Source organism: Watersipora subatra, chromosome 7 (genome assembly GCF_963576615.1).
Source record: "Watersipora subatra chromosome 7, tzWatSuba1.1, whole genome shotgun sequence".
In the NCBI taxonomy this organism is placed as follows: domain Eukaryota; kingdom Metazoa; phylum Bryozoa; class Gymnolaemata; order Cheilostomatida; family Watersiporidae; genus Watersipora; species Watersipora subatra.
In genome coordinates, this window is record NC_088714.1 from 56,302,263 (window position 1) to 56,326,403 (window position 24,141).

At 30.7% G+C, this 24,141-nt stretch overlaps 1 protein-coding gene across 1 annotated transcript; it reads left to right on the forward strand.

Moving 5' to 3' along the window:
• The first annotated feature begins 371 nt into the window (after positions 1 to 371).
• On the forward strand, positions 372 to 19,121 carry LOC137399508 (A disintegrin and metalloproteinase with thrombospondin motifs adt-1-like). Its single transcript, XM_068085650.1, has 14 exons — positions 372 to 460; positions 756 to 967; positions 1,672 to 1,749; positions 3,734 to 3,881; positions 3,988 to 4,138; positions 4,805 to 4,889; positions 6,861 to 6,938; positions 10,088 to 10,227; positions 11,721 to 11,855; positions 13,808 to 13,969; positions 14,616 to 14,751; positions 15,623 to 15,736; positions 17,052 to 17,148; positions 18,403 to 19,121. Exons 1-14 carry the CDS (start codon positions 406 to 408, stop codon positions 18,693 to 18,695), a joined length of 1,884 nt encoding a protein of 627 aa, XP_067941751.1. The 5' UTR covers positions 372 to 405; the 3' UTR covers positions 18,696 to 19,121.
• The last annotated feature ends 5,020 nt before the right edge of the window (positions 19,122 to 24,141 follow it).

A 24,141-nucleotide genomic window follows, 5' to 3' on the forward strand; every position in this document is an offset into this window, starting at 1 on the left:
CGCAGTCTGATATAATCAAGTATTAGCTATAACAATGCTTTTAGTAAACCAAAATGCTAGGTATTAAATGTTTATATGAGACATTGACGATCTTTATTAAAACAACAAACAACATTTCAAAGGTCCTTGGTTCAATGATTCAGCTTGTTGTTCATTGAAAGTTTTTTGGAATTTTAATTTCTCAACAGTTTTTCATACATTTTTGATGAGACCACTTACCGGGTCATTAAACAGTATGCTATATAGCAAAGAAAATCGACCAAAAAACTATCAAAGTAATGGAGCAATTTGAAAGTCATCAACATACTATTACCCAGGAATCGGCCTGTTACCGCAAACAGAGACATACAATAAACATTTTATCAGTCGTTCTGTTGACCTTGAAGTGTTCAGATCTGTACCAAAATGAAGTCTCTGCTACTGCTTGGGATTTTTCTGATTTTTCAGACATCAGCTACAGGTAGTCATCATCATAAACATAAACATATTACGATCAGTCACATTTTTACTTCTACTTGCATTTTTATTATTGTTACACAAGGTGAATAGGTAACACATTTTGATATGTTCTTAAAGGTGGGTCACAAATGAATAAGTAGCTTAAACTTTTTGATCAAATATTTTTGTTACTATTCACCTCCGGCTCAGGGTACAATAAAATGCGCTGTTGAGTTTCAAGGACTGCTGACTAACATTTCAATCACTGTATCATTACCAACTGTTGTTAAAGAATAAACTTGTATGAATAAATTTAGAAGATATTTTGAAACACTCAACACTGCCGAAGTATTCCGCTGAAGGCCCGGAGTCGTTCAAGCTCAGCATGAGTTTGACTAGCGGAGAGTCTGAAACAGATGGGAATTTAGACTTCCACTTCATAAGAAGCAATGCAATCGCTTCTAAGGTGCCCGTCTTTGAGATGCTTTCTACTGGAGAACATCAACAGGTTGCTTTGTCAAGCTTGAAGGTAAGAAACACATTAGTATGGTAATCTTTGCACATATTGCTACAATGGCCTTTGCTGTAATAAAAACAGTGTCTGTCTTTGTGTGTATCTATCAGTCTGTCTGAAGCCAGGAGTGGGTGCTTCATCTTACAGGATTCAAATTGAGACGTTCAACTGAGCAACTAGCCTCGCTGCTACCTTCACTTCTTAAACCCTTTGCTGCATTGTGAAATATTTGTGTGAATAATTATTACACATAATGACCTCTCACTAAACCCAGAACCGCCAAAGTAATAATACTTAAATATGTTCTATGATATAAATATTGATGAAAATTTTTTTTATTAGTCTTTCCAGCACAACAGATATAATACTACTTAGAGTTTATACATTTAGTTCTCATGCCAACTAATTATATATAGTACTTAAAAGATTTAAAGTATGGTTTAAAAAACCATAATTGTTATAAACATTTATAGCATTCAGAAGTGGCACAATCTTTCTATTTTTTTAAATTTTTCTTGTGTGTAAAAAGTATTTATGACCTTAAATATTTTAACCAACTATTTGTCATATTCAACATATCGTATCTTCAAAATTGTTGTTTTTCAACAACGAGCATGTGGATGTGTATGTGTATATAAATATTTTTGACTGTTATTAAGCCAAAATTAAAACTAAATTTTTTTTCACACTAAGATTTGAATCATAATTATATTTTTTAGCATACTTCATTCTACCAAGATGTTAAAAAAGAAGCCTGTGTGTCTCTTTCAAGCTTTGATGGTGAGAACTATTCCATGGTGAGTGAACAACTCTTACTTGTAATTGTTTAACAAAACATTAAAAAACACTACATGTTGCTGAACAAGTCAGCAAATTGCCAGTACAACATTATCAAAAACTTGGTTGGAGTCTATTAACCCATAGACAATGAAAATATTTCTTGGGCTACAAAAATGTTTGGAAAAAAGGGCAGTTTTCTAGATTTCTATATAAAATCAAATTTAGCAAACAACAATAGGTGAGTCTGATGACCAAATATAGAAATACGATACTATTGAATGAATTCATATTTTTGATGGCAATATAACTCCCAACGAATTTTAGTAATGGATCTGATGCAATTCTGATATTACATTGGCATTAATTCTCAAAGCACTAATGATTAAAATAAATAGAAGCGATAATACCAGACTTTTAGCAGATGTTAGAATAAAAATGAAACATGGTTTGTAGTTGCAAATTTTAATAATTTGAGCCTGAATGTTATTCACAAAATATATTTAGCCGCGCCGATCAGATTGGAATCAAATTTATTTTTGATTGATCCTTAATGAGTCATGTCAGTTGGATGATGGGAAAGCTTGCCATGCTCGCACTTGATAGTATTCTCATGCAACCAAGAAGCCAGAATCTATTCGAAACAAGAATGCTTAAGTGGGCAACTAGTGTTGTCAATTGAAAGTACAAAGAGACAAAGAAGGAGCGCATGTCAGTGTCTTAATAATTTTGGTTGTGCTCAATTTCTTTTTAGCCAGTGACAACACAAAACTCTCGGACTATTAATCAATACAGTTGTTGTGTAGTCAATATTCTACATGTACATTTCAGCTTATTTAAAATCTTGTGCTTTACAAATGATGGTTCAAAGAATTGAAATCTTAGATTGTAGATTATGAGTATAAATATTTTTGATAATTTAGCTAACACTCAGACATTGTTCTTTGCTTTAAAATGCTACAAAAAATTGTAACTCATAATTTTGCTCCACTGAAAGTTTGGACAAGTTTTCAAGAAGCCTAAGCTGAAAAGAGTTTTTGGCACCATATGTTTTTATGATTCACAAAGAACATCTCAATGTGGAGACACATGAAGATATAAATAAACTGCCAAAACAAAATTTAGAGCCATTTACAGAAATTAAGTTGCAAAAAACATTACGCATACTTTAACTGTTCTTATTAGCTTTTGATAAAGTTATAGGTAAAAATATGTGCACTTTATTATATTTTCAGTTTTGTTTGTTTGTTTATTTTCATCTATAATATAACTACAAAAAATGATATGAAGAGTGTTTCTTACAGTATAGAAGGACAAGAGAAATAAAAAAAAAATGTCACTCCAGGGAAGGTGATGATGAGGTCCCTGTGCGCAATAGCAAGGCTAATCAAGGCGCGGAACCTAAGTTGTCTTCCACATTCATTAATAATTAAACATGGTTTCATGAATGAAAAAAACAACTCGGTTGCACAAAATCTTTTAAAATTTAGCTTATTTAGAATCTAGCGGAAAATTCCGCAAAACAATTTTATGACTTCCTATTTTTGAGGATTCTAAAGCAGAGACCAATATAATGTTTTTAGCAATATTAACATACTTTCAGGCCTGATTTAGTTTTGTGTTGAGGCGTTTCAACAAACTTCTACAAAAAAAATTTACTTGATACCAGGAAGTTAAAAAAATGGTTTGGAGTTTACTGTTTTTTGAAATGCGATTAGAAACAAAAAAGTAAGTAAATCATCACTTAAATTTGTAGCTATTTCTATTCTTTTTTTAGTTCAATTATTTATTTAGATGTATAATATAAAAACATATATAGATATGTTTTTTAATCAGAAGTCTTTTTTGTAAGTGCAGTTGCTTAGTGTGCAAGAATTGGTAAAATTAGAAGAACCTGTAAAAACCAAAGTGATATAGGAAAGTAATCTACAGTAGAGGTACAAAGGCTACAGTTTTGTGTTTCACACTGAAAATGTAGTATTATATAATAATGTGCTGTTACAGCGTGGCAGTTTTGTTGGTTCTGACGGTGTCTATGACATAGAGCCTTACCATGCTGCCATACACAAACGAAGCTTGGAAGCCAAACAAGGTGACCATGTAGTAAAAAAACGAGACTTGGAAGAAAACCCAGAACAGAACCTTAACTACAGTAAGTACTCATAAACAAAACATAGATGTCTATGAAACATGGTCTATGGTACAGCCCTTGCATGTTTTTGGGTGAGTTTTAAGTATAGTGTCAACAATCTTTTTAGTGCCAAGTAAAAATGAAGAGTTCCGTCAACACCAGGAAGAAAACTTTCAGCATTACTTTGAGCCAGAGGTGGAAGTGAACGAAACTGACCCAGGCAAACCTCACTATACAGTGGAAGTTTACGTTATTCTGGATTTCTATGCATATGATAAGTAAGAAGCAACTTATTTTAAATTTTATGCCCAAACAACTATTCAGAAATCTACTGCTTTTCTTATTTACACTGTTTGCAGAATCTTTATCTAAGTGAAATCTAAATTTTCTTTCAAGGCTCATCTTTGTGAATCCACTTTCAACCCTGACCTCAACTAGTTTGGCAATTTAAACTTGAGAACTTTGCACGTTCAAATGACAATCGACATTTCAGTTTCAATAATCTATAGCAAACTATTACCTGCTTTTTATAGAACCAAATGTGCATGTACTTACAGAAAGAGACAAGTCTAATTTTCTTGAATGTTTTTGTAGTACTTAATCGAAGCGCTTTAATTCTTTGTTCTTTATAATTCATCAATAGCTTAAGAACAAAAAGAACCCAATGCAAATTATTTTATACACTAAGTTTAAATTGGCTTTCAAAATCTCTCCTGGGCCTGGCCTCTTGTCATCCTGTTAGTTGTTACATCCTGTTACAACCACATTGTGATGAGAATTGCAAATATATATGCAAATATATTACCACGAAAATGACTGTTGAGTATGTAATAGCACATTAGACAATTAAATTTGTTTAAAAATAATTTGAGCTGATCCTTTTAGCTTGTAAAATAGTCAAATTGACTTTATTCTGCGCCAACTCAAAGTATGTTGAATTTTAGATTAAAAAAAGCAAGAGACGAGATTTGTTGGCCAGAATCGTATGATGACTTTGTTCTTTATATTATTGGACACCAGTTTAATGAGGTATGTTCTACCAACTTTAAAGCTGTCAAACTATAAATATTTTAGGCTCATCTAATGGTATGATTTTGGATTTGCACTTACATATAGTTGCAAAGCTGAGTGCTACAACAGTGTGCTTGTTTTAACTGATTTTTAATGTGTTCACATCTCAAGTAAGCAGACTTTCACATTTTATAATAATTTACCATCTGTGTAAAAGAGAGTCTGGTAGAGTTTTGTCAGATTAAAAAATAATTGAAAAGATCAGAATGAAGGATTGGAATAAGCTATGAAATTAAACAACTTATTATTTGATTTTCATTTGCGATGCGAGAAATGAAGGATTTAAATGAAAAAAACCCAAACACACCAAACCCAAGGACCATGAAACTAAAAAAGATATATCATAACATGATTATTGCTAGTTTTCAACTAGCGAAAACTTTGGCACACAAATTTCAACACAATAAATAATTTAATAAACTATTAGAAGTCTTTAGATGCCATTACACAGTCATCCATAGACAACTGTTAAAACTTTTCTAGTTAATGTCTATCAAATGTGCTTGCTAATTAACGTAAAACCTCTATTTTCACATCACGGAGCTCTATTTTTAAAGTTTTTTTCATAGTGGCAGTGAAATAGAGGTGGCGCTCAAATAAATGCTGGCATTATATTTTTCAAATAGCTCGTTGGAATTGTGAGCAAATAGCTTTAGCACTTTTACGGGCAGAGCTAAATTTTGCACACTCCTTTGCACGTAGCGACATTAATTGTTTTGGGTGCAATAAATCTGCTAACTTGTTGTCAAATTTTTAAAAATCTTTAAATAAATATGCTTTGAGAAGCCGAGAGATATATCTACCAGTTCTACTTCTCTTATCTATTGGTTGCAATTAACTCGCGACGATATAGCCTGTGACTTGCAATTTGTTGGTACTTTCCCTTTTTAGTTCATTCTAATTTTTAAAGCATATTTTTATTTTGTTACTATATTTAACAATTGCTTAAATGCTTATTGCACTCATTAATACTGTATGTTTTCTACAGTTTGCAGCTAAAACTGGCTTTTTATGTGCAATAGAAGAGGAGATGCATGTATAAGCAGAGTGAGCAGAATTCAGATAACCACAAATATGTTGCAAATTATTTGCTAGAAATCTGCAAATTTATAAATTATAAAATAACAATAATTTGTCAAATGCTACAAATATATATTCTAAAACCGGTGAAATCAGTGAAATATACATATATTACACTCAAAAACAACACTTTTTCTTCTAGCTGTTAAATACTCTCTACAATGTCTTTATTTCTCATCATTTTTGCACTGCAGAACTTGATGATATTAGCATTCAAACAAATCTTTTAGCAGAGCAAAACCTTTATGTGTCGCATTTCAAATCTTGAAAATGAAAAACAGACTTTAATACGAACAAAAACAATGAAAGAGCTAATTGTTATTAATGTAACCGATTCATTATTAGTACCCTTTTGTGGACACTTTTCTGCTAATTGCATGCTATTATGGGTTTGTACTGACCAAAGAATATCAAAGAGGCGGGTCAAATGGAGGTGACGTTCAATTAAAGGGTGACGTTTTATTTATCAACCCTTTCCTTATAGTGGATGTCAAGGAGAAGTGGCATTCATTTAGAGTATTTAAGGTACTTTATGTTGTTCAAACATCAACTGCTGACAGCCTACAAATCATGTGACTGGTCTAGATATCACAAGATTACTTGGGCTGTGTTCCATGCTTTGGTAACTTGCAAGTGGTCGTTTAGTTGATTGTCTAAACTAGGATTTGGGCACAGGCATGAGGCTCAATAAAAAAATTATTTGCAGCACGATACGTAAATGGATTAATGAAAAGAGCCACACTGTTGTCATTGTAAAATGTAGCAGAGCTTCTATGCAGGATTGCAATAGATACAGCAACCACATCATATATGTTTTTACTCTACGTGTTAATCTTTCCCATGTTCAAGGTTGACATGAGATATCGAAACATTGATAATGCCTCTTGGACTATGAGTACTGTCTTCACTGGGATCACTTTTTTAAAGGTTAGTAAATTTTCATCAGTTTTTTTAGTTTTTTATGTAAAATGAATTACTTAATATGGTCTAATCATTCATTTTAATATTTAAAAGCAACCCCACAAAGACAAGCTTTTGTGTGTATTGATCACGTTGGGCAACTGCTTGCTTGTGAAATAGGACAGCCATAAAAACTTATATTTACTTGTTTATTTTCATCAATTTAATTTTACTTTTTGATACATTTGCATAAATATCAAAATAATAGAAAACATGTATAACTAATTATTACTTGAACATTTTTAATTATGCTATTCAGAAAGCTCTAAAACCAACTATTTTAGAACACTGTTGCCAAAATCATCAAAACAGACATAGAATGGACTTGGAGACCAAGAGTTTTAAGGGTTGAAATTTTAGAAAACGCGAGGTCAATAGTATAATCTTTAAAAACTCCTCACTATTGAAACTTTTGGCATAGCTGTCATTGTCATGTCTGTTTTAATGATACATCTGCGGCATCATTCTGAAATCATTGCTTTTAAGGCGTTTTCAATGTAAGCATTGTGCTAAGAATAATTAGTTGTGCATATATATATGTTATATTGTTTTGACTTTTATGTAGATGCACATGAAATTTCTCATTTAAGACTAAAATTAAATTAAAAACAATAAATAAGGATAAATTTTATTGTTGTCCCATTTCACAACTAAGCAGTTTTACCTAAGAAGAGTGATAAACAAGATATGTTGTAGGAAAGAGATGTTACAGGAAAATTGTTATAAAACAGCTTAAAAAATACTAGTTTACAATGGTTACTTAAAGTCTTTAAATTTTTGCTGAAATACACTGTGAATTTTTAATACAGTCAAACATACAGGTATTTAATTAATCTGTTGCATTGTTTTCTTCTTTTATCAAAACAATCGTATTTTTGGTGCAAATAATTTTATAAAAATATATTTTATTTTTGTGAAATCTTCTTCGATGTTTTTTCTACTACTAATTTCAAAAACTTAAAAGTAACTCCTACAGGTAATTACATATAACTTCAATGGTGAACCTACACCATTGAAGTAATGCAAATGAAAATAGTAGCAAGACAAAGCAAAGACATCAACATTGAGTTTAATGCAATCTTTGTTTGTATAGACTTACCAAGTACAGATATATAATAGTTTGAGTGAATTCCTTTTTGAAACGTTCACATTTAAATGAAAGTGCAATTATTATGCCTATAGTTGCAATTTTGCAAAGTGACCAACATAATAGAGCCACAGATCTCTGACCCCTAAACACAATAGTCGATATAAAAATGAACAAAAAACAGGCAGCTGCACAACTAATGATGTCATTTTTGCACAAAATCTTTCTTTTAAGTGTTTTAATACCTATTTATGAAGTTTTGTAAATTTTAATCCTAGAACATCCTGGCAGTCACATCCTCCAAAGCATCAAAAATGTCTCAAATAATAGAAAAATATTAATACATTCGAATAAAAGTTACTAAAATTTTTAACAACTGTGTTAGTACTGCATAAAATCCATTTATACAATAAATATTGTGTCTATGTATTTGATGTAGATATTCCACATTTATTTTATTTTTTATGACACTACTTTTTATTTTTATTCAATTTAGACTGTTTCATTCCCACACTCCCTTCTGCCACAATTTACAGAAGAGGGTCTTATATTTTGTAAAACTTTGATTTTTAAAGGTTGACTTGCAACAAAATTCACATTACAGTTATTTGATATGAAAAAATTTTCCATGTCTTACTCTGTTGTGTTGTAGGTGCAAAATATGTGAAAAGGTGATTACAAGCTTTTGAAAGCTCAAAAACGAACAGAAAATCGCAGCCACACGAGACCAGTGTAGTTTGGATTCTCTTTCCAAAACGGCTTAAATGTGATGTAGTTGTGAGAGATGGTTTCTGTTTACACTTTCATGGAACCTTATTCGTCGAAATATTTTTAAAAATATACTTCACGCATTCAATAAAACTAGTATGTCTATTGTTTTTACGCGTCTGTTTTATCGTCATCGTAATGCTGTCACCTTTAGCAGTGAAATCTTATAACTTACGGTAAAAAATCGTTTAATTTTTTAGCCTTAGCTTGAAGGAGTACATATCATTGTCTGATAATTATGACGAGCCTATTGGTCACTTGTGATAACCGAAAAGTTCTGCAGAAAGTATTTTTAAAGTATTGGGTCACATGATCAGATTATGACTTGCTGATTAGACCAAACCGAAACAAAACTGTAAAGTAGCGAGCATTTATATTTGATACGAGGTCTTCGGTAAAGCCTAAAGTGTTTGTCATAAACTAGTGCTACATGAAGTTTTATATTGAGCTTTTTATTGGCCTTTCAATTCACGTGAGAACATCACATGACAAGACAATAACTAAATTTCATGACTACGTCATCGAAATAAAGAGATTCAAATCTACGGCGGCTGTTCGTTTTTGAGCTTTTAAGAGCTTGTAATCACATTTCCACACATTTGGCACTTACAACACAACAGAGTAAAACATGGTGAATTATTTGATACCAAATAATTGTGATGTGAGTTTTAATGCAAGTCAACCTTTGGGTACTTTCAATGTTTCCTATTATTTATTGTTGGAATTGTAAAAGAGTGCCTAAAGTTGTTCCCTTACCACTGCTTATCATTTGATTTTTATAAAAATCATGATTGTAAAACTAAAAAGTACAGAGAAACACTGTTTGATATCATTTAAACAGCAGCAACGTAAACTACATAAACAAGAACTGTGTACCTGTTTTGTATTTTTTAAAAATAATGTGTCGACAACTCCAAGTTATTGCAACTCCACACAGAAAGCTGCTTACCTATGTCTTGATTCACAAGAATATAAATGTTTCAAAGCATAAATTTTCAAAGTTGACATCATGTGTTAGAGATTACTATGTATGTCAAAATAAATGTTTCTATGTACAAGTGATCGTTAATAGAGATTGTGCATAGTAATACGCATTTCCTCAAAAAATATGCAAAACAATTATGACAAGTTTTCCTTTACACCAATCTACGAGTAGCTGATTGACATTAAGAGACAGGTTCTGGTTGTTGGCTACATGTGAACCATATAAGTATCAGTTTAGTCTATCTCTTAAGCATAATTTACTGCCATAATTTTTCAGACAGAATCAGATTCAATCTCAATGCTTCCAAACAAGACTGAAGCGAACTCATTTAATGGATTTCAGCTTATGTTAAATTTTGGTGATTGGTTGGAGAATGTGGATATGCCAAGTAGTGACCATTACATGCTTATCACAGGGTAAGTTATACATCTGTGTAAGATGTCAAGCTCTAAAAATAGCCAAATTCTTCCTAAATAGTTCTTTTTCTGTAATTTATTGTGAATATTTAGGAAACTGTAAAAAAACACTAAGCAGAACATTTTGATCACATGATAAACTGTTAAAAAGGCTTTCATGTCAATAGCCATAAAAAATAGAAAAAAAAACAGGATAAATTATGAAAACTCTGAATGGACTATCCATGTTTTATTTTCATAGCATTATTAAAGTTTGTGTCATTAGCAAGCTCATATATAGTAAACACTAACAAAAAGGAAATGAACCAAAAACTGCTTTTGACTTGTTACATGCTTAAAAATATTTTAGATTATTTAATTTTTTTCTATTAGAAAAACCAACGCTGTTTTACACATATTGGCAGCAGTTTTAATAGATGTGTCTCTTTAAAATTCTAAAAAGTTTATTCTGCACCATATTTTTGTTTACAAAGTTTTTTATACAAAAAACTTTGAAAACAAGTTTTTTATACAAAAAACTTTCTACACTCATTTCAGCTTCAAAGCAATACATAAATTTTATTTTTATCTATATTTTACTTTACAACTTTGTAGTAATAATTCATGCTGCTACCAGCTTACTCCCAATTATAAATTATAAAGTATAAAGCATTTATAAAAGTAAATACAAACTTTTAATGCTAAAATTACTATGTATAAACTGAGAACACTCTTGCTTGAACATGTTACTGATTATATCATTGTGTGTATTACTTCACCGGGTGAATTATTAGAAGATAAACATTGCTTCATGAACAAGACTTAACCAAACCTTAACATACCTAATAAAGGACAAAAAGCTTTAGAGTTCATACAAAGTTCATAGACTTTAATACAAATATCACGCTAATTGAATAAGTAAACTTGAAAATTGTACAACTGTATTAATACTGAATACAATCCATTTGTACATTAAGTCTTTTGCTCATGTATTTGATGTTGATATCACAGAATTATTTTATTTTTCATGAAAATAATTTAGGTATATATTACTCAAAATGTTAGAAACATTCCAAGTCATGGTTGGGCTCAACTAGTTAATTTAAATTAGTTTTTGAAAAGATTTACCTTCTGGTCTATTACTAATTTAAACTGATGTGCCATTTGTCTTACGCTGGGAACCAACTTTACATATAATGTTTTAATATACTATCATTGCTATGGTGTACATAAATTTATATTTGTAACTCATCCTTTATAGCTCAGCTTACCTTAAAATTAACTGTCAACTTCATAATACTCTGCTTTATTTAGTGCATAAGAATTATGATAGTTGAAATCCAGTTTTGCATAATTTTATCTATATGAAGCTATCTGGTTCAAGATTATCTAGGAAAATAAACAAAAAAAAACTGTGATCACCTACCCAAATGGTTCAATTCAAAATTGCATGAAGTTTTGATAGATCTTGCTAATTATAAAAATAAATTGTCGGTACTTTTTTATATTTGCAGCCTTGATATTACACTTAACTCAGGCGGTCAAACTGTGGGAGTCGCAATTCGTGAGCAGATGTGTCACAATCACTCGATATCAGTATGCGAGTTTAGGTCATACTCTGGACATTACGCTCATGAAATCGCACACAGGTAATAATGAAAAGCTCCTTTCTATAGCTAGTATCTCACTTAAAAGACTCACGACTCTGATATGTGTAGGTAAAAAACATGCACTAGATGTACAGGTTTAGCATAAAATTTGATCTGAAGATAGCGAAGTAATATCTTCCTTAAAAGTCTTTGTAGTTGTGCCTTGAGAACTTTATGTAGCTTAAAAAAGTCTATTATACCTACTTTTACAGCTTCATATTAAATTGCAGCATATGAAAAAAGTTTGCTATGACATGATTTTAGGTTGAACTACATTTTCATCGGTGTTAGTTACTCTTAAGTTGTTTTAGGTAAAAGCTAAAGGTTTTTAAATAATGCTCACATTAGTGATAGCAATAAGATAGTTTACATTTTGTAACCGATACCTTGAGCACATGTGCGTTATATTGAAACAACTAGAATTGAAAGCCATTTCATTTCTATAAATCAGCCAAATCGAAGACTTCTGTTTGTATTATATAGCCTTTTGACTGTAAAGTTGTTATACACATTTTGTGTATACAAAATTTTTAGGCATTAATAATACAAGAAACAAAATACATTCATTAATGATGGAGTAGAACTTACATGTATGTGCAATTATGATTTTCTAGTTGGCTGTTCAATTCTTCTTACCAACTGTTAAAAGTTGAGATGAGTTTTCAATGTTTAATTGCCCTTTTTTTCTGCATTGTAAAATTGACATTCCATAAAGGAACAAAGAATAACGGTAAGTGTTTGTAGGTCTAGATGTTGATTAAAAATGGAACTCTAAATAAATTGTGGTTAGTCTGTTTATGTTGTGCTTTAAGCTTCAAAAGGGTATTTCAAAATAAAAGTAAACAAGCATCAAAACAATTGATAGACTAGAAAATATTGGTAACTGTTAAATTTGAATAAACTGTTTACTGTGTCAAAAGCTATTGACAGGCTCTCTAAAGACTGACTGACTGTTGTGACAAATAGAAAATTTGCTTCTATGGCAGTGCTGGCACGTTATTGGTAACTAATATGCAAATCTGAATAAGATTTGTTATATAGATTTAAAAAAACAGAATGTGTAAAAAACCCATAGAAGGCAGCATGTGCAAAACAGTTGGTAAAAATTTCTATCTTACTAGCCTAAAAATTTTTTTTGAACAATTCGATTTATTTTTAACTGAATTCATCTCAAATTACTTTTCCAACTTTATTATTGAGTGATTATTAAAATGCTTTAGCCCTCCTAATAATTATTTATTTCTAAAAAACAGTCGAAAGCTGCAGGTTAACCTTCAAACGAAAGATGTCGACAATACCATTCTATCTAAACAAAATGTGTTTTTTGACTTTGGACCTAAAAAGTGCATGTGACAAAATGTAAAAAAAAAAATTTTGTAGAATTTAGTTCGCAAAAACATTAATCTCATCCTACTATGGAGTTATCTTCTACACACCTCTTTTAGTGCTATACGTATATCATCAACATGATTAGCACTCTAGTGAAAGCTTTTTGCATATACTGTTAATAAACTATATCTGGCTCAGTGATATTTTCCCATTGTTGATTTCAAAGTCAAAACTGTTGCACTTCTCCTAAAATTCTTAGCCATATGAGACTGTATAATTAATGCTTTATCTGTCTGTATCCTGGTTGCTATTTTTAGAAAACTAAAATCAGCATTGATAACTTGCCTTTTTGCTTCCTTTTTATGTCTATCACTAGTTTACAAAATGAGCAAATTATACCATACTTTGGAAGAGTTTTAACTTGTAGAATATTTTATTTTTTTAAACATTTTTTTTGTAGATTCTTATTTTCTTGTATTTATCATCTGTAAAAAGTTCGTACCATCTAAAAAATTGTTTTGATCAAATTTTTATAAAGCAGCTCACAACTCACAACTACGTTATAAATATTGTACACAATATCTAACAGCAAGGATTTTGGCGTCTATATTTTTTCAATACAGTTTAGGAGCAAGTCATGATGAAACTCCGGAGTGTTCAAAGGAAAACCAGTATATGATGTCTCCATACCTCAGCTTGACTAACCATACTACTAGAGGAAACAACTGGAAGTTTTCACAGTGCTCTATCAGGGAGATTGATTCCTACCTCACTGAACTTACCAAGTAAGTGATTTTAGTAACTTGAAAAATTAAAATTGTAAAACAAACTAATTACAAAAAATGGTATTAATGAGACTAGTTTAAACATTTAAATTCTGCTTTAAACAGATCTCAAGTTTAATTAGTTAGCAGGCAGTAAATCACTTTTTTAAAATCCTGTGACCTAGCCTAGCCATATTTCAGTTTTATTTTAAAGTAGCACATAAGATCAGGCATAACATGAGAAGATAACTTCTGCTAAGAAGGACCTGCCAACAAATTCGGGAATAGACCAGAGATTATTATTTGTAGAGGAATGTTAAGGCTTTTAAGATAATGTCAAAAAAACCTTATTTAGTTGGCATAATTGATCTTTTATGGTAAACAGTCTCATTGCCTGGTACATGAACAACAGTCTTTGAAAAAACCAAAGTTTATAACATAAAAAAGCAAACTAGAAGGGAAAAACCTTTTAAACAAAAAATCCTTATAATGCATTGAATGCATGGCATTGCATGAATTATAATCAATATAGTAAGATTGTATGCATGTAAAATGTAATAGATTTAACTCTAATGCCGCACATTAAATGTGGATCATCAGGATTTAAATATATTTAGGGTTTTTCAGACAGTTTAAATTTTACAAAAACTGTTTTCGTAACTTGTAGCACAGAAAAAAACTGCCTGTTAAATAATGCCACACATCAAGCTTCATGGACCAACAATTCAGAGCTTCTCTTTGGTCAAACCATCCCACCTAGCGAACAGTGCATGTTAAACTATGGATCCAACTACTCCTTCTATGTGAGTAAATTATATAACCATAAATAAATAGTAAAAGATATAAACATAAATAGATAGTAAAATATATTATTATAAATAGATAGTGAAATATATTAATATGAAAAGATAGTAAAATATATACACATAAATAGATAGTAAAATATATTAACATAAATATACAGTAAAATATATTAACATAAATATATAGTAAAATATATTACCATAAATAGATAGTATATTATATTAACATAAATAGACCGTAAAATATATTAACATAAATAGATAGTAAAATATATTAACATACATGTAAATAGACAGTAAAATATATTAACATAAATAGATAGTAAAATATATCAACATACATGTAAATAGATAGTAAAATATATTAACATAAAGAGATAATAAAATATATTACCATAAATATTAAAACTTTACTGTGCAACGTGAAGTTGTTTCACTCTTAAATTTAATCACTTTTTCTACATCTTACCATGTAAAAGTGTATTCCAACAATTGAGTTTCTCACAGACTTTCTATATAAAGCAGTGTTAGAAAGTTATAATATAGTGTATGCGTAACAAAAAGAATGAGCACAATTAAAGATCTCTTTGTTTTAATACAAAAATTAATATTTATTCTTCAAAAATATGTTAGAACAACCTTGAAGTTAAACTTTTTTATATCTGCGCAACATACAGATAAAATTCAATAGAAGCTTTGTAAGAATTTTAACTTTTCTGTTTGTGCGCATTTCCAAAATCTGGTTTTAATTTATTGAACAATTGAATACAGGCTTTTAAACTAAAACTATGTTTAAAAAGGACTAGACAGGTATGTTTTCTAAATTTTAATGTTCTTGCTCATGAAATCCATTCATTTGGTGTGTTTGTAGGAACCACGTCTAGAGGAGATCTGTCACGCACTATGGTGCTACGAGCTAAGCAAACCGAATTTAGCCTATGCAGTAGCTGGCGCACTTTCTTATACCACCTGTGGAACTGATAAGGTAATGAGAGAGGAGAATTTGTTGGAGTGATACATCTCAAAAGGCTTGAATTGTTTACTTAACCAGTGTGATTAGACGATAGGTATTTTCTAGGATACCAATTATATTTGTCTCCTTTTAAAAATGATAGGATAAGGTTTTAATAGTACCATAAACTTTGATCTGACTGCAACTTGCTTTTTTTACAAAATTTAATTGTTTTACTGATGGTTGCATAAAAATACTTAGTATAGGTTTATGTAAAAGTGATAAATAATGAATGTGTGTTGAAACAATTTATCTTACACAATCCTATCTAACACTTGGTTGTCTCATTAGCAACAGCATAACAGATCAGAATTATACTTGCCCGATTCATCTTGCAAAGCAGAATAGTGTCTTATATTATAATTCTTAATCTGATCACACAAGCTTGTCTTATTATTCCCATGTTTTAGGCTTCACAGAAAAAACTTTCAAAATTTAAACACTTGCTTTTGCAAATCAGTTTGTTCTTTTAGCAAAATTTATCCAAATTTGTTTTCTGATATTATAAATTTTGATTCAGTCTTATTACTTACCGCAAATATTTATTCAAATTTATAGCAGACATTTACTTTAAATAGTTTTTGCTATATATTTAAAATTCTAAATGATTATTCATCATAATGTTCATCAAAAATTTTAACGCTTTTAAATTTAATCCACAAGCTGTCCTTTGCATGTCTTAAGCTTTCAACTCTGAGGAAAGCATTATAGCTGTTCCAAGTAGTTTTAACATCTGTTTCATCTGTTGGTTTATTAAGGTTGCAAATATCTCTTAAACCACCTGACAACAGAAAAGACAAACTTAGGTTCAAAAACTTACTTTGCATTGCATAAACTGCCAACTATAAGCAAAACATTCTAGTTACTTTGAAGTAACTTTAATATTTCAACAGTTTGTAATAACTGAAGCAGCATTTATACATTGTGAGTCTGAACAACCACAAAACTGCTTCAGACCACATGTGGTTATAACACCTGTTTTCAATTACAGATATCACCTTTATCTTTTAGTTTATTATGCCTGGTGTGATAGAGTTGAGTATACAGTTTTACATATCAAAACATCAAAACAAATAATGACAAAGTAATTTTCAAAAGATATAGAAAGAATATGCTCGCTCGATTTTTTAAGTTGTATAAATAAATTATGATTTTATCAAAACCTGCAGATGAAAAAAAATTAATAACCTTTAATTTAGTATCCTGAAACAATAGACCTTAAAACAACAGCACTAACAGTTTAGTAAAACTGAATTAAAGTGATGATCATGTGTGTATTCCTCTCTAGTGGTGCATGGAGGACAGATGTGTTGGAAAACCAGGAACAAATGCTACTTTTACAAAGGTTCCTACTACTCCTTCTACCCCTCCCACATCTACAACTGGTGAGTTTTTATATACTTGCTCTTATTTGTTAAATTGCAGACAAAAACTTTTGCCTTAACAATATAGTGACAAGTTTAAAGCTGTGATCAAAATCTATGAATGCATGTCTGTTGAATAAACATAGTCAATAAGGCAGATTAAAAAACGATCTTTTGATTTAAACTTTGGTAATTCTCATATACATGCAGGCGTTGTACTAAAGACTAGCAAACTGAAAAAATTATAGTAATGTATCTCACTCTTTGTTCCTCTATCACATCATCTTAGCAGTTGAAAATTGTTAAGGCATAATTCTTTTGCTCCAAAATTAGTAAAAAATTAAAGAATAGTTGCCACACCAAGTTTTACTTCTTTTAAAAAATTTTTTTAATCCTGAGCAGCAAATTTTTTTTACCCAAATAAGGTTTTATTATTTGTAAATAAAAATCATTTTTCAACTATTTTTGATTGCATAGACAGCAATCTTTTATTACGACAATATAAGGTGAGGGCTGAATTTCTTCAAGCGCTATTTGCTTGCTGCAGCATAAAATTTTAAGTAGGTGGGAACTGAAGGCTATAGCAAATATTTGTAAAGTTATATCGCAAAATGCAACAAAAGTAGTAATGGTTTTTATTGAGGTGAATAAAAAATCTCTCTTTTTAATTGAATTAAAATTGTAGCTACTGTAAAAAAGTATTGTTAGTATTAATAAGCTGCAATGGTAACCGGCAAAAAAGCTACATGTAGTTTGCTTTATGAATGTAACTGCTGCAGAACTATAAAATTATAAAGCTATAGAACTAGGACAATTATTGCCCTATTTAAGTACTATTAAATCTATAAATCTATTATAGATCTAGTGCTACAGAGCTGGTCATATAGAGCTAGGGTTAAAGAGTTATATATAAAACTATATAAAGCTACATATAAAAATTACATAGTATAAAAAATTATGAAATAGGAAAAAAAGAAATCAATGCACCAATAGGTAACCATTCTGAAAGTGTCTCATTGCTGTAAGAAGGCGCCAACCTATCTGGTTAACATGCTAACATAACATGATAGTTCTACACATTCTTTGAATGAGTTTTTTAAACTTGTTAGCTATGGCTTTGTAACCATTTTTATTCGTTTTTGCGAGAGTCTTGAAAAATTCATTTCATGGACTTGAAATGTGTATGTGCAATTAAAAACCATCACAAACTATTTTTAAAATGTAGGTCAAATAGATCCCATGTGATATACTTATAATCACTAGCAAAAATTGTAGGCTGCCTCTATGAGGACCCTGCACAAGCTGTTCGGTGCAACTTAAAAGGTTTTGTGAAATGTGAAGACCTAACAAAAACTCAGTGTGATGAATGCCCTCGACTTCAAAAGACCTGCTGCAACCGTTGTAAAAATGTTCAAGCTTGTGAAGACAGGGAAGATACGTGCCTGGCCATTATGGCTACCTGCTCATTCAGAGGCTCTACTAGAAATCGCCTCTGTAACTTGGCATGCTTCAGGAAATCTGATGCTTGTTGTAAGACGTGCTGCCAGCTGGGATTTAAAGAGTGTTAGTGACCAAACAGTGGTCTTCACACAATATTATTGATGATTCTTATGCAGCGCTTAATTTCTTTGAAAAATTCTAAATCATAGTGATAAGCAAACTTATTTTAACGAATCCAATTTTACCATTTCTGTGTCTGCTTGGCTTTCTGTGGTTGGAATACGAGTGATTGCATGATTGAGTTTTGTACAACACAAGCAATTCACTTTTATAGCTGAGTGCTTAAGTACTAAACACTCAACTCAGCGTTTCTACTCATCTTGGACTACTTGATTTACATGCTAGTAATGTGTTATATTTACATGTAATCGGCAGCGTTGAAGGCAACTATAAATTTGATTTTAAAATGTAGTAAAATACTTTTACTTTTATTTCCATTATATACATTACAACTCTGATACATATTTTATATATATACTGTACCTAAAAACAGATTATAAGAAATTGATTTCTCTTTCTGCTAGCTTTTAAAACTGAAAGTAATGATAATAGTTTAAAATCTTCAAAATTAAGAAATGATTATAGTAGGATCTGCCGGGAGCCGGAGTTCAAAACCATTTCGATGTAAAACTGAGATTGATCAAAACAATTTACTCAAGCTTGTTTCAGAGCTGCATTAGTTAGTTGAACAACAAGTGTGAGTTGATTTTTAGTTTCTAATAAACCCATAATAATATTGTATTTAGTTACGACAAATATGTTTATATCAAATGATACTCTGCCAATTGTGTCTGAGAAAAAATCAAATCAAAAGAAATCTAAAATATTATGAAAAATTTGTTTTTAATAAATTTTTTAAATGAGCTACACATGAAGGCAAGCAAGTTCAGACTGGAAAGTTCCCTATATGTACCAGTTTTATCTTGTTTTAACAAGCTATATTATCATCACTAACATTTGAAATTTACAAGACGCACAGTTACTTATGGGTTTGCTGCTTCTCCTTGACATCTCCTTGTATTATTACCTTAGATTATGTCACCCAGTAACCACTCTAACAATATATTTGAGTTTTGGAAAATCATTCTTATTGTCACTAAAGCAAATGCAGAAGCTTAATCTTTCTGGTTCAAAGCCAAAAAATTGACCCAAAGGGAAACTAGAGTGATGGATAAATTATTTACCAAACAATTTCCTCTGTTTAATGAATTGCAAACAAGCATTCAAGAACAATTTTTCTAAAGATTGTGGATGAATCAGGAATAGAATCATGGTAATAAAAGAGCTATGACTAAATAATAACAAATAGTTATGATCATAACAATAATAACAATAATAAAGAAGGAAGTAGATAGAGCACAATTCTCTTTCCTACTAGGATCAGCGAGGATACTGAGAAAGTTGTCGGATATCCCAGGTTAGAGGCCCCAGCCGGTGATACCAACGTATCACCGGCTGAAGAGCGGAGGAAGTCAGCAAAGACAATGATAATAATAATGAACACAAACTTGATAAACTAAAATAACAGTTTCTACTAATTCATGTTTGAATCACTAAACACTGTCATTGCAATAAAAAGCTAATAAAACAGCCAGACCAAAATAAAAATTTTAACTAGACGTACCAATTGTTAGTACTAGGTTTAAATGTAAGTGCCCCTTGCCTCTGCCCTTGTTATATTTTTATAGCTTTACAAAAGACAAAATCAGAACCTTGTTGGCTATGTTGAAAACAGAGTTTTGATATTATCTTGTGATTTTGTGTGACACATTTGTAGAAAACTTTTCTTATGTTTTATTAAAGCACGAAAATGTTCCAGAAGAATGCTAGATCCTTTGAACGCTTATTAGTATTCTGAGGTATACCAGATGGTGGCTTACAAGAATATTAACTAAAAGTAGATAATTTGACAGACTAGCAGTTTGTCAATTTAATTTCACAAGAACTACACTTTGCCAAAAAAACAGGCAAGTGTATTCACAATGTAGAAAGGTGTTTTAGCGCTAATGCGGAAGATAATAAGGTATCTACAGCCAAAAGCTTTAGCCAATTGTATTGCAAGAATCTTAGTACCGCTATACTGCGGGAAAACACTAATTATACTTCAAGCCCCGTAAATCACAAATTTTTAGCAGTAGGATAAGAATCTGGACATGTTGCAGGTTAGCGCTTAGATTATGATAGTTAATTTTGTAAATAAAAGCTTCATTAGATTTCAAGCAGTCATGTTATGAGACCATCAAACTGAAATGGATTAAATACAATTTTAAATAAGTGCTCAATAGAGCAAAGCCTATGCTTCAAGCCAGCACAAAATCTATTGAGAAATTCAGTACTTAAAAGCATTAAACCATAAAATGTTGAAACTTTTTAACCAGTTGCCAAAATGCAGACTGTAAGATCAGCAAAAAAACACGGAAAATTATGTCATCTTTAGTAATTTTGCTGCGATTATATGCAAAAGAGCTCAAGTTTTTAATTAGAAGGCAGCTTCTACTTTGAATATAAGGGTTGGAAAACATTATTATGAAATAATTTTTTGATACTTTAAGGTAAAAATCTGATAAATTAAATTAGTTGTAATATTAGTAATGTTGTAATTAAATTAGCCTACTGTAATATTTTGCTGTATGTAATAGGCAACCTAAACTTTTTTAAATAAATCTTTGCATTGTTTTTTTTATAATTTATCTCTTTTAATATGTTTGAAATTGATTGCTTTAAAATCTGTGTTTTAAAATTAAGTCGGTAGCATTGGATTGCTTGCTTTGATTAACAATGGATGAGAAGACATTTTGTAGCACTTTTTGCTAGTTCAAATTTTCGTGATGTTATTAATAGACATTTTAACGCAAAAAAGTTCAGGATTTTGTGAGTTTTCATTTGACCCTCTTGCTAGCTTACTGCTAGAAAAAACTGTGCTTGTCATGTTTTGTGGAAACCAAAATCTTTTATAGCAATTTTCTGCTTTGCATATTAATTTTCAATTACCAATTATTAACATTTTTAATAATAATTAAATTGGTAATTATTTATTTCAAGTTAGTTTTTTAATTTGATTTAAGTGATTTTAATTAACTTTTCTGTTTCCTCATTTTTTTATTGTAATGAGAAACAATATTGTCTTGATGATTAGCAATGTCAATAAAAGGTTGTATGTACGCGCTTGTTTACAATGGCATAGAGCAGCTTTTAAAGTTTTAGCTAGACACCTTAACTCGTCTCACAAGTTCTAAAATGCAATCTTAGTCAGTTTTAAAGCTTTAGCAAGCACTAAAACTTGATGAGTATCATCAATAAACTGTAGACTTTAATGCTTTTAAAAAAATGAGAAATTCTAACAAAAAGAAATTTGAAGGTAATTTTAAATAAATTTCCTACCAATGCTTGGTCATTGCTGATTCTTTTCCTTAGTAGTTGCTTTTCCTTGTTCTGTGTTGCTAGGATAACTCTAAACTCATATTGAGTATTTCACAACATGAACAGTTTTTGATCATATAAGCCTACAATACAGAACTGTAGAACTCTTATTTCTGAAACTCACTCATTGTGCTTTTTCTTTTATTTAGAGCAAAGTCAATTTTCAATTAAAAAAGGTGACACATTAAAAAAATTCCTTCTTTTAATTCAGTATGAATAATGGAACGATTTTCTACGATGACTCCCGAACATCAATGAGTTTTGGCTCTGGATGCTTAACTTTACTTGAGAAGATACTTTCAAGGGTTGCTTACTATATGTAGAACAGAGTACATGATTTTATTGCAAATTTGTGTGGTGTATTGCTTCAGAGCAAGTGTTTAATAATGATGCAACTTGCTCCAAAGGAAACTTGACAATTTTGCAGCCTCTGATACCTGTAATAAAAAAAACCTGTTGGCCATATACTTCAATTGTTTGTTAATTTAATTTTTACACTTGTTTGCTATAAAATAAAGGTTAATTTACAGTAATTCCCTGGCTCTGTAGTGTACCAATACCGGATACAGAATCATTTTTGTAGAACTTTTCTGACGTTTCAAGAGTCAGTTGACTGGCACAGATGTTACAGTGTAAGTTTACTGAGCTGAATATCATGAATTTGAGTACTGTTGAAAGAAATATTTGATTTTAATTTTCAGCCTTGATGCTTAATTGAAATTCAGAGAGAAACCACTCTTATAATGATAGATAGTCCATAAAACTTGAGATGAAATGAGGACAGTGAGGCAATGAAAACGTTGAAAGATTTTAATTACAAAATGAATAATATAAGACAGATCAGGCTTCTGTAGCAAACTGGTAACGTTAATAACATCGTCATGACACTTCTAGTCAGTACTTCTAATAAGTTGTTAATTTAAATAACTTGACAGTCAAACTAGTCATCTATCCACAGTTAAAAGAACATTTTCTATGCAAAGAACTTGCAAAAACTTTGAAGTAGAATTTCTGTAGATTTACCACTTTTTAACAAATTATCAACCAGATTTGCTGCCCATATGCCACAAATAGATGAGCATAGTTTTCTGAAATTTTCTTAATAAACAATGACACTAAGACATATTCTATATGTGCTCAGGGATTTTAAGGTGGACCACATATACATACACACATCAAATTTAATGCTGATATGTCTGCTAACAGCAGCAGCGCTTCACGTCAGCAAGCGAGCAAAATTTTCAATACCCAATAGTTCTGAACTGAAAATCTTAAAAAGTCTGTAAGATAAGTAACATGACTCATTTTAGCAAGCAGCAATGCTAAGAGGGTAACTGAGTAGTAATAGGTTTTATTCCCATTTGCACCGAGCCAAAAATTCAGAGTTATCTGCTCACAGTGAAAAGAGCAAAATTGGTATAAAATAAAATTATTAAGAGGTTTGTTCAATGAGACAAATGTTGGTATCAAATAAATCTTTATGAAGTGAACTCAACAATATCAATAGAATGTTTTACTTTGGCTCATGTGTCTCATACTTTTCATCCTCATATTTTTAATATCTTCACTCAAACTGTTAGAAAACCCAGATTGTTTAGATATATCTCTACTTTTAAGCGAAAGTGGGTGATCGTGTTCCTATTAATTTATTCACAATAAATGAGACATTTCAGAAAAAAAATCTTTTCATTACAGAAAAAAAGCTGGTTGCGAGGATACAACCAGCTTTTTCCAAAAACTAGTTTCATTAATGAAAGTGGACCTAATCAGTACTTTACAGAGATGAAACTTTGTGTTATCACTGCAACTCTGATTATACAACCAACATACTCATAAAACGTACCCATATTCTACATCTCTGATACTCTCAGCCAGCATTGGAAGTAATATTTATTATAATCACTATACTAACTATCAGCGTTGGTAGAAAGACAGGACAGAAAGTAAAAATACAGCTGATAAACTTTGTTGTTGCTGATTGTTTGACAGCTCTATTTTTCATTCCTAGTAACACTTTCAAGGAAGCGTTATTCATATCAGCAGGTTTGCAGTGCAAATGGTCATTCTCTATTTATCAGGCAACCTAGCATGCAA